Source organism: Arvicanthis niloticus, chromosome 10, assembly GCF_011762505.2.
Source record: "Arvicanthis niloticus isolate mArvNil1 chromosome 10, mArvNil1.pat.X, whole genome shotgun sequence".
In the NCBI taxonomy this organism is placed as follows: Eukaryota; Metazoa; Chordata; class Mammalia; order Rodentia; family Muridae; genus Arvicanthis; species Arvicanthis niloticus.
In genome coordinates this window covers 39,062,223-39,074,648 of record NC_047667.1, presented here as the reverse complement: position 1 = coordinate 39,074,648, position 12,426 = coordinate 39,062,223, and the positions used below count along the sequence as shown (strand labels likewise).

The following is a 12,426-nucleotide window of genomic DNA, read 5'->3' as shown; positions in this document are numbered from 1 at the left end:
ATGTTACAACATTTAAAGAGGACATTTAAGTAACTTACATGTCAGGAAAAGAGTAGATAGGGAGGAGATGGAATTGCAACATCAAATTTAAGTACATTTACTACCTCCCACAACAAGGCACCAGGCTTTGACAGTAACAAATGCCTATGGTTTATTTAACAGGTTGCATCCAATCAGACTTCTAGCCAAGCCCAGCTCTTGGCTTATCGGGGTCCTCAGTGATGCTTACTAAAGTGAATCAAATTGAAAGAGCATTACTAAGAATAATGAGAATGATGAAGAGCTGGGCTTTAAAGATGAAGTTCTTCTGCTAAGAAGGTCGCTGGCCATTGGGACATTACCTAAAGACTGTGACTTCTGTTTCCTGTTCCACAAAAGGAACAAAAACAGTACCACAGCTCTACTCTTTCCTGTATCTGCACGGCTGTGTAGTGTGCATGGGCAGTCAGAGGCTGACATGGGTGTGTTCTATCACTCTCCACCTTACAATCAGAGAGAAAATTTTCCACCACGCCTGGAACTAGTCAGCTGGTTAGACCAGGTGGCCAGTGAGCTCTGAGTAGCCTGCTTCTGCCCTGGGCTTATGAACACATGCGAGCAGGCCTGGCATGTGGATGCTGGGACCACAGTCCTCATGCTGTACATGCAGCAAGCACTTCACCCACTGAGCCATCTCCTGGTTATAATATTTTAAAACCTTGTGGCCTATTTTTGATGCCAACCTTGTTAGAAAAAAAACTATCCTGTTAGTCTGTACTAAGCTTACTGCAGCTCCGCCTTTCTGAATGCTACTTTGAGAACTGTGATTGAGGGGTAGATTAGTGAGTAAGGACAGTGAGACTAAGCAAATCCGTGAAGTGATTGTAAAACATGTTTTGTAAACATCTAGAAAAGAGTAAGACATAGTTGGATCACTCATCTCCAGATGAGTTCCAGATGATCTGGCTGTGTCTAAAGACAGACACATATACACAAACACAAATTCGGAGGCATTACCCATGTCTAACATGACCACCAAATTGTTTAGTATCATCTTAGGCACTTTACAGCAGGGTCTTCCAAAGATTTTCATTTATTTATTTATTTATTTATTTACTTATTGTCAATTAGATTATTTTTAGTAATCACATATTACTAGAAAAATACAAATATTCTCTTCTTGAGAAGTGTGTGTGTGTGTGTGTGTGTGCGTGTGTGTGTGTGTGTTGCATTTGGATGCTTGTGACTACCAGATAATGCCAGTAGATCTGTAGGGAATATGCACCCAAAGCAAACAGCCTGTCACTAAAGTTCTCAAGTGCCCTCTATGAGGACTGGTCACAATCCCAATCCAAAATTCTTCCTCATCAATTAGAGAAATGATATTTCTCTAAGCTGCAGGATACTGAAAACCAGCAGTTCAGCCAAGACTCCTGAGATGATATTCAGCTCCAAAACTTTGTCTATAAACAAAATGAAAATTCCCTAGGCTAAATATAAAGTTCGTGGCTGGAGGGTTGGCTCAGTGGTTAATAGCACTGACTGCTCTTCCAGAGGTCCTAAGTTCAATTCCCAGCAACCATATGGTGGCTCATCACCATCTGTAATGGGATCTGATGTCCTCTTCTGGTGTGTCTGAAGACAGCTACAGTGTACTCAAGTAAAATAAAATAAATCTTAAAAAAAAAAAAAAAGTTCTAAATTCAAGCTTTAAAAAAATCAGCTTCTCAAGATCAAGGCAGAAACTATGTTTATTTGCAGCCTAGAGCTCAGGATCTGGGACTAGCTGGGTCAGTCACAAACTCACTGAGGTCAACAAAAGATAGCTACTGAAACAGAAACGAGCAGATCAAAGAGGTTTTTAAAAACAAAACCAAACACAATGAACTGAACTTTGCATCCTCGGGAGCTCTAGCATTCAGTGTCTCTGTCTGTTGTGCTGTGGCCTTGCTGAGGAAAGCGGATGGTGCTTGTTTACCTGTCCTCATGGCTCCCGGTGCGAACATCCTTCATGGCCGCAAACCCGCAAGGCACTCGAGCATACTTGTTCAGATTTTCAATGAGTGTTTTCCCTACTTCAAGGTAGTAAGGGTCTCCTGTAGCCTATGGAAAGGATAATACATGTATGTCTAGACATAGCACATATGCTGCCATACACCCACCCATTCTCCCATCCAGTAATTATTGAGTGCCTGCTAGATGCCAGGCCTTGTGTTGGGCACACGTTACACAGGAAGTAGGTTTGGAAATACACCACAAATTTGATTTATAGACTTTCAAACAACTAAAACCATAACCTTAGCCTTTAAGTTACATCTCTAAATACTCAAAAGAACTCCCTGGTTGAAGGGAAGAGACTTGCTTTAGGACACAGATCCTCAATGTAAAATTGTTGGGTTTTGTTTGTTTTCTTTTTTGTTCTCATGCCCTTCTTCTCTGCAGCAGAGATGTTTACAGAGTTCAGAAGGGGCTAATGTATAGCGTAGTTGAGATCTCAATTTCCTGAGTCTTCTGTTTGGAGCTTTAGCCTCTACCTCAGGTCTTTAGAATTATATTTGAAAAGGCATTAACTTCACATCAAATCCTATATCTTTCTATAATTTTATGAGCTACATGAATGCAAATCATGATATATCAAACCATTATAACCATGAATACTATTTTTTATTATAAAAGAGCAAGAGAGACAAGAAGACGTAGGGAGAAGGCCAAGAGTGGTAGGTTATCTTACCTTATATAAGAAGTAGGTACTTTCTGCGAACTCTGGCCTTAACGGATGCTGGGCCCAATGGACCCTGAAATCTGTAGTAAATGCCTGGACAGAACAACAGATAAGTAAGCACCAAACTGTGACTGAAAAATAAACGATCAGTTCTAGAAAACAAAGCAACATATACAAAGGCAAAAGTAATTAATACTCAAGTCAGGGTCCATTTTCATCCATGAAATACTATTGTTACTAAAATACTAATTCATCTCTGGAAGGACAGTTTAGCCAAGCTTAGTGAGTTATTTTTCTGTGTGTGCATGCTCATGTCTGTGTGTAATCATAGAAGTACTCATGGAGGGTCAACTCCCGTGTTCCTCAGTGCCTTCCATCTCACCAAGTAGGGTAGCTGACCAGTGAGCCCCAGAGAGTGACCTGCCTCTGCCTCCCCTACGCTGGGATTCCAGGCGTGCACTCCCCTGAGCTCTAGGGACTGGACTCAGGTCTTCATGCTTGCATGGCAAGCCCTTCGCCAACCGAGCCGTCTCCACAGCCCTACATTACCTTTTAAATAACCAACTGGACCAACAATAAAATCAGAAAACCTCAAAAATGACATTCGGTAGTGGCGATAAATACATCCTATGTTGTTAATAACTGCATTTTCCTTTTGTTTCTTTCCTTTTCCCTCTGAATTAGTTCTTATCTGTTGTTCTGATTTTCTTTTAGTCTTTTTAGTTGACCAAACTGTTTATGGTGCACAGCATATAGTTTTCATGTACTCACACACAGTGAAATGTTAAGTCAAGTCAATTCATACATGTTTTATCTAACATAACATTTTTTAAGAACACTTAAAATTTACTCTCTTCTATGTATTTTCTGTTCTTTTTATTTTATGTATTTTCAAGGATATATTTTTATTGTAGCCTATTTTCTTTTATAATAATGTCAAATCCTCTGTGAAATGAATCAAGGACTTACTTAAAATTAGTCTATTTAAGACATAATCACTAACAGCCAACTATGTTCTTCAATGATTTTATTTTATGTGTATGTCTGTGCTGAGTCCCCTGGAATTGGAGGTAAAGATGGCTGTGAGCTACCATGTGAGACTGAGAGTGAAACCCGGGTCCTCTGGAAAATCAGCCAGTGCTCTTAACCACTGAGCCATCATTTGAGTCTCAATAGCCAATAAGAATTTTTGGTGGTTTTGTTTGTTTTTTTTAATAGAAATTGGAGAAAAACTTCATCTGTGATCAGTGCATTTAATTGAAGCCTCATGTAACTTAGCATGAAGATGAGCTTTCTGCAGTGCAAAGCCTTGCACTTGAAGGTTAACAAAACTATACTTTCCACAGCTAATGCCTTAGGAAACACCTAAGGAAATGGAAACCTTGGGTATTTCACAGACAATGGAAAGAAAGGGGCCACAAACAGGGTACAAAATTTATAAAGGTATATTTGTGGCAAGCCAAAAAGCAAGCGATCAGTATCCTTTCAAATCAATATAACAAAGACAGCTATTATGAATATAATACTGTTTTTTAAAAAGTCATTTTCAGTCAGCATGAAGATATTGTCAGTATTTTTAGGATGAGTGCATGATGACCAAGATTACATCTAATGTACATAGTTTTCACCAAACAAGCTTACAAGATAAATGATTAGATCTCCCTAGCTGGTGTGCAACATTAAGTCAGAATGGAGGCCAACAAGATGGCTCAGCGAGTCAGGAGGCTTGCCATGCAGGCCTGACAACCTAAGTTTAATCCCTGGAACCCACATAAAAAAGTCAAAGGAGAAAGGTGACTTGACAATATGTCAGTGAGATGAGTTAACACAGGCCGAGGAACTGTAAGCTGGGACTTTTAGAGCAGTGTCAGCCTATTCTAAGTGAAACCTCTCAACATATAAAGAAAAGCAAAAGGATACTGTAAATAAAAATACATTTAAAGGAGTAAACATGTCTGAAAGACGAAGACTGATTAAACAGAATCAATAACAGCCAACAGTACTCTCAGTTTTTATTTTATATGTATAGGTGTTTTGCCTTTGTATATATCTGTGCTGAATCCCCTGGAACTGGAGTTAGAGTTCGATCTGAATGGCCATGTGGAGCTTTAAATAAGAAATTTAATACACACACACACGCACGCATATGTGTGTGTGTGTGTATGCGTGTGTGTGTGTGTGTGTGTGTGTGTGTGTGTGTGTGTGTATGTGTGTGTATGTGCTCGTGTGTGCATGTGTGTGAACTGTGTGTATGTGTAGGAGAATTTCAATTATTAGCTTACCTCTGGTAGAAAATTGTGTTTTTTAATCACCTGGTATAACATTTCATGAGTTTCAATAGCAGGTCTAATATCACCCTTTAAAACCTAGACATAAACAACAAAATCATTTAGTAAAGCATGAATTAATTTCATCTATAACCATTATATTACAAAGTTAGTACAACCTTGAAATGATCACTTTTATCATTTAGATCTTAGAGATCACAAATGCACTTAATTAAAATAAATTTATTCTAATATGAAGAAAATGGGTTTCTTTACCTGCAAACCTGGAAAAAAGGCAAGCAATGCATCCATCCAGGTCCGAGCATTCAGCATTGGTTTGTGGATATGCACATCAAGTAGGAGAGGTGGCTGGCTAATATACCTCATTATGGCATCATAATGCTGAAAGATCATAACAAAATGTTCATGAGAGTAGATGTAAAAAATATATATAATACAGTAAAATAATTATATCTGAATACATATAGATATATAGATAAATTCTTTATATGTCAATTGATTATATAAATATTTAGGTAAAAGAAATTATATATTCTGCTAAACATTTTCTCAGTCATATGCAGAAGTATGTGTATAGCTCAATGGAAGGACATTTCTCTAGCATGCCCAAGGTGTCAAACCTAAGCCATGTATACACACCACATATGGGTGCATGAGCACACACAGAAAGAGAGAGAGAGACAGAGAGAACAACTCATACAAACAGCTACTAAAAGGTGTTGAACGAGAGAAGGGTGGTAGGGAGAGAGAGATATATAACAGCTTGTACAAGCAACTACTAAGGTGTTGAACAAGACTGGATGCAGTCCAACCTTAGCACCTTAGTACCTTGGTGGCAGTGCCCACACTGCCAACCCTGGGTGGCTGAGGTAGAAGAACAAGAGTCCAAAGGTACTGTAGGCCACACATGAGATCCTGTACCTTTCCAAGGCAGAATATTAAAGCCTACAACTAACATGAGACCTCCTGGGACTGCACAAACCTGAGGACCTGAGTTCGGACACCCAGCATCCCTGTAACAAAGGCAGGTGCAGCACCATTCTCTAACCCAGTGGCTTCGGAGGTAGAGACAGGAAGATCCCTCATCAACCCAGCCAGTCTAGCCAAACTGAGGAACTCCAGGTTTGGCGAAGAGATTCTGTCTCACTAAGGTAACGCATACAGCAATTGAAGACCACATTCAACCTCAGCTTCTGGCCTCCACACATGTGCACATACACTTGAGTATATATGAACACATACAGAAAGCAAAAGCAGGGCAGGGTCTTCTGAGAAACAGATCTAAACATCTTTATCTACTATGTGATCAGCTCATGGTTAGGATGCCTGTGTGGCCCACTGATGTTCTCTGGTCCTGTTGGAACAAAATCACAGTTTCTATCTTACAGAGTTTAGAACTGTGGTCTCTTCTCAGCTAGCCCAGTATTCCGTTACTACCACTAAAACTCATGCCACCACTCTCATGGTCTGCTACCTCTGCCTTTTCTGTTACTGGAGACTCTTTCCCCCCTTCTTTTAACAGCTTCTATATGTGTGCCTCATCTCCGAAAACAGGACAAGCTGTATTAATGAGCCAAAGAACGTAAGGTACTGACCTAATTCGTATCTAAGAAGAAAATAAAAGCTTACTTCGACAGTTTTTTAAGTACTCAAAAATGTAGTAGGATTTTGTATTTTTAATTTATTTTTATTTTATGTGTATGTGTGAGTGCCTGAATGCATATTTGTATACCACATGCATGACTGGTGCCTGGAAAGGCCAGACAAAGACATGGGATCACCGGGAACTAGTGTTAAGGGGGTCGTGAGCAGCCATGTGGATGTTGGGAACTGAATCCAGGTTCTCTGTCAAAGTAGCAAGCGCTCTTAACCACTGAGACATGTCTTCAGCCTTAATTTAAGCTGTTTTGCTAGCTCATCTGGTGTTTAATCTTTATTATTAACAATTTTTAGTTAGCTATGTTCTAATTACTGCATCTATAAAAACTCTTGTAATCTCCCAAAAGGCAACCAGAGATGCTCACAAAATCAGTATGCTGCCCACACAGGATACAAACAAGATCGTTCTACTACTTTTAACTACATTATCAAAACTCACATATAAAATACACATGAACTGATGGGTGGACAAAAAAAAAAAATGTGTCTAAATGAATATAGTGCCACAGCTGATGAGTTTGCTACATTAACCTCAGCTTGCTTCAACTACGAACAGGCCACAATGCATCCAACTATCTCCTTCCCCGAAGCCTCTATGTGTGGTTCTTATGGTCCACTCTGAAGACACCATCTTTTGGAATGTATATGCACTACCCAAAACCTGATTGGCTGGTATGATCAAAGACTAGGCTAAACTTCCAACATTTCAAATAGAACTGGAACCCAAAAGGAGAAAGCTAGCTGTATCTCATTCCAGTAACTGCCTTCTTTGCTCAAAACAAGATTAGGAAAAACCCAAATCTACCTATTTTAACATACATTGCCAGATTTAGAAATTTTCTGATAAAAGATGAGGAAATTATTTTGTGGATGTGTTCCATTTGCACACTACCTTGCCCAATGCCATCAATGAGAGCTGACAAAACACTACAACACATTTTAAGACAGATTGTTTTAAGAAGATCATTTAGGTTGTTAAGTTTTCATCAAATTTGAGCTTGTGAAATTAATTACAAAATTAATAGGAAAATAAATCAACTTACTGTATTAAATCTTTCCAGAAAACTGTCATCTCCAAGCAAGACATAGGCTTTCAACAGATACTCATAATAGGAGTCGATCCCTGCTCCAACTCCACTATCTACAGGAAATACACATAAAGGTGGTCCTTTATTAAATGTGTCTGAACACTCGGAGTTCACATGAGGACAGCAGTGCAGCCCACGGAAATTACATGCCAACACTAAACTCTTTACTGTAGCAATTGCACATCATGAAATTACGCTTTAACATGAAACTCTACTGCATCAACTGCACATCTCTAGAATTACAACCTTATCTGCTTTGTGAATAACAGCTCCCTTGCTGATAATAATTTATTGTTAAAAAGTTGCTATATGAAATTGGTTACATTTTTTTCTTATTTAGGAAAAGAGCTATCACCATGTCTATGCTATATGGAGGACAGTTAACAGTGATTTATCCAACACAAATTGAAAAATCTAAAAAAACCAAAAACCAAATTTTAACAATTAAAAGCATTTTAAATTTAAAAAGCCCAAAAAATGCCGAAGGAAAGAAGAAAACTTATGCCTAAAATTGTAACAATATTTTTGTAAGTTTTTCCCTGTTTTTGTTATTTACAATCTTCCAGAAAGAAAGGACAGACCACATATTAAGGGCATAGAAATAAGAACAACATCACATTTTTAACAGGATGTTTAAAAATAAAAGAGTTGTGTTTTAAAAACTTGATGGAAAGTAACTTAAGCCAAGAATTATACAGAGCTAAGCCATCACTCCAATATTAAAATAATCAACAACTATAGAACTTTGGTGCCCAGGGAACACTACCACACACAGTTTAGTATGCTGTACATCACCTCTGTTACCTAACACTGGTTTCAAGACTCATGGGGATGCCAGAATCCAAAGATGCCCAAGTGTCATTTTAATGGTGTAAACTGGCACAGTCTCACATGCTTTGAGCAATCTCCAAATTCATTTTAACACAAAGTACAAGCTAGATACACGCTTATTACACTGTATTGTTTGGAGACAATAAATATAGATATGTTTAGAATAGATGCAATCCCCCCCCCCCCCAATATTCTCCACGTGTGGGTGACTGAATACTGGAGCAGAACCCATGTATACAGATACTAATTAATTAAGAGATAATTCATGTATTTTAAGTGATACTCAAAGTACAAGTAAGTAAATACTTCAGTGAAGCTTGCTGCTATTCAAACAGTGAAGGAGGGAGCATAAGAAGGGAGAGACAGAGAAAGAAAACAACAAACCCAAAAGAAAACAGAAACACCATACAGATCCTCAGAACTATCGACATACCATAAAGGGTTGGGGAGGAGTGAGACAAACGGGTCAGAGAGGACATTTAGTTTGTCTTGCAAGACAAAAATATCAAAAACAAGAGGATAAAAAAACAACTAGAAAAAATGAAACATACTGAAAAAACATAAAAGTAGTATGTTGTATTAAAATATCAACAGATTAACATGAAAAAAGGTAAAATCTGTTGAGATATGTGTAAATCACATAAATGACACATTAAGAGCGTAAACACCTGTAGAGGGGAAAGTAGAATGAGGAGGGGTGTGTCTGGTAAACACTGCAAGACAAAGTGGAGACAGCTACTCAGAGACAGGCAGAGATCAAGGAAATCGCTGCATAGTGACAAAGGATTCAGCTAAGAAGAGACAGCAATTTAAAATGAATGCACCCATCATACCCAATGGAACACATATAAAAATCATTGCTAGAAATCGTCTAATTTTGATAGGTTAAACAAACAGGTAATTAGTATGGTCTATACATTACTGATAATTTGAGTTGAAATGTAAATTAACCCAGCAACTATGCAACTCAGTATGGATTTTAAAATTTTAGATTCCACTCTTCTGACCAGAAGAAAATATCTTTTCCTTAACAGGCATCCAATACCACTATAATATTCCCTTCTCTGAAGACATAACTCTAAAATCATTTAATAGACAGCTGAAATTGAAGATCAGATGAAGTCCATTTCACCATGAAAACCCAGACATCATTTTAAAGCTGTTCACCAGATGGGATGAGTGTCTGGACTGGAGTTCTAGTTCCACCCTTGTGTCTACAAGACAGGAGTGCTTATTTGGGAAAAAAATAAGAAATCAGAGCTCTCTTCAGATCCTAGCCAGAAAACTAAGGGGATATCTGAAATTGCTCCATTTGGGTTTCCTGTCTTGAGCTGCCTGTGCACAGACTTCTCCCTTAAGAGTTAAATCAGTTGAATTGGTCAATCAATTGATGAAGATGTCACCCTGTACAATGGCTGATTTGCTTTAAGCCATACTAAAGAGATGGGAGGAATAATTATCCTTTAATAAGATAATGTGTCCTTCCCAGAAGCCCCAGCTTCTGTATAGTCACAACACCACAGCCATGGAGCTTTGTAAGTGTGCTAGCTTTTCTGAGTTTCTTCTTTTCTGTCTCTTTTTCAAGTATGCTTTCCCTAACACATTGGGCTGCATTCTTCCTCTGAAGCTCCCCTGCTTGTCTGTCATGTGGCTAACTTTCACTGTGGCTTAACTCAAATGGCACAGCTTTCTCTTTTCCTTCAAAATCTTCCTCCTCCAGGCAGCTGCTAAGATTTACAGCTTGTCAGCCCTGGAGTTTTTCTTTGAAACTTTAATTAAACTGTCCTCACGATTGGGGGGGGGGGAACAGAGAGAGAGAGAGACAGAGACAGACAGACAGAGAGGGAGAGAAAGGAGGAGAAGGGGAGAAAGGGAGAGAGAAAATAAAGTCTTTAAAAAATAGGACTACCATATGATCCTGCTATAGCTCTCCTGGGTACATATCTGACTAGTCAAAGCTGGCACCTAATAGAGATAGCTACATACTGATATTTACTGCAGCTCTGTTTGCAATCGCCAAGCTACAGAAATAATCTAGGTGCTCATAAACAAATCAATAGTCAAAAAAAGTCTGAGTGCATGCGTGCGTGTGTGCGTGCGTGCGTACGCTCAGCCACAAAGAATTACTCTGTGTAGCAGTTTGCACAAGATGACTGATCCCTATTGGCCCATATTTTTAAATGCTTAGACACCGGGAACTATTTGAGAATGATAAAGAGGTTTGGGCCTTGTGAAAAGTAGGTGTGGCCTTCTTGTGTCACTGGAGGGGGTCCTTAATGATTCAAAAGTCCCGTGGACCTGAATGCAGAACTATCAGCTACTCCTCCTACGCCTGTGTAACTCTATGCTCCCCATATAGTGATAATGGACTAAGCCTCTGAAACTCTAAGCAAGCCCCTAATTAAATGCTTTCTTTTATAAGAGCCTTGGTCACGGTATCTCTTCACAGCAATTAAGCACTGATTAAGAAGTGGTATTTAGAAAACAAGAATCATATGCTTTCATTCACATGTGAAAACCAGGTATGTGCAGAGGAGTGAACACGACATGCATGTGTGCCTGAAAACGTCACAGTGAAGCCCATTACTTTGTGCAATTAAAATGCACCAATGAAACAAAAAATTAACTGAGGAAACTGATGTATACAGAACTCTACAGATAAGAATTAGGAAAAATATTCTTTCCTAAATCTGTAAGAAACATTTACAAGCACTGCTCATGTTTTAGGCAAAAAAAGAACACTTGATAAATTTTAGAGCAGGTACTAGCATATAGGCACTGTACAGACCACCAAATCACAGGTATAACTAAATAAAAACCAAATTTATAGGGTGGAAACAGAGAAAAGCTGGTGAAAGTGACATTATAAAGGAAAAGACCCAAATGGGAGAGCACACGCCATTAACTGGAAAAGGGCACAGCGACATACAACTCACAAACAACAGCAGATGTATGGACAATTCTGAAAACTTTTAAATCGCAATCTAATCAAAATGCAAACGGTACACACAAAAGCATATAATTTTAACATAATCAAACAGGGCTGGAGACACAGCTCAGTGGTAAAGCACTTGCCTAGGTAGGTGAAGACTTGGATTTGATTCCCTAGTACCAAAACAAAACAAACAAACAAACAAAAAAAACTCCTAAACCACATGAAGTGGCATTTTGACCCTCATTTCGTTTGACCACCAATGATGTCAAACGTCTTCATGTTTATTGGCTTGCTTATTTATCTGTTTCTTGGTACTCTTTAAAAGTACTTTAAAAGGCTGGCAATATAGTGTTAGAGAAGATGCCAGCATACAGGTCTCTTATATGCTGCTACTAAAGCACACAGAAATGAAATAAATTGGGATTACAATTTATATCCTGAGATGGAGAACATTAACTTGCACTATTATCTAAAATTTTTACTCCTAGAAATATAGTCAAGAGAAACTTACTCATGGACAAGGAGTAACTTCACAACGTTACTAATACCAATGATCACATCAGCAAAATCTTTGAAAACCTCAAGTGTCCATTAACTGGTTTATTATTGTAGCATTCGAAAACTCGAGTTACTTCACATTGCAGTAAGGATGAGTCTTAGTAATGTATTATTAAGCCAAAAAAGTCTCAAAGGGACATACAATGTGCTATACTTTAATGAAGCTTAAACAAAAAAAAAATGCACTTTTTAGGAATATCTAAATATGAAAATTTTCATTAAGAGGAAAGCACAACAACAATAAAAGTGAGAAGCACAGCTTCTTCACTTGGGAGGAGGCAGCAGGATAAAGGCTGGAGCAGAGCGAGGGCCACAGACAACAGGACTGCGTCCAGGAGCTACCACTGCAATGCTGCCCAGAAGGCA

The 12,426-nt window shown here is 38.5% G+C and overlaps 1 protein-coding gene across 4 annotated transcripts in view; it reads right to left on the bottom strand.

Moving 5' to 3' along the window:
- Edem3 (ER degradation enhancing alpha-mannosidase like protein 3) overlaps positions 1-12,426 on the bottom strand; it is a 64,057-nt gene that overhangs the window by 18,768 nt on the left and 32,863 nt on the right. For all 4 annotated transcript variants that reach the window (XM_034513024.2, XM_076941333.1, XM_034513029.2 and 1 more), the window contains exons 9-13: positions 7,692-7,789; positions 5,245-5,370; positions 4,984-5,067; positions 2,711-2,794; positions 1,958-2,082 (exon numbers count right to left, since the gene is read on the bottom strand). In XM_034513024.2, the coding sequence (XP_034368915.1) occupies positions 1,958-2,082; positions 2,711-2,794; positions 4,984-5,067; positions 5,245-5,370; positions 7,692-7,789 (517 nt within the window). The remainder of the gene's footprint in view (positions 1-1,957; positions 2,083-2,710; positions 2,795-4,983; positions 5,068-5,244; positions 5,371-7,691; positions 7,790-12,426) is intronic.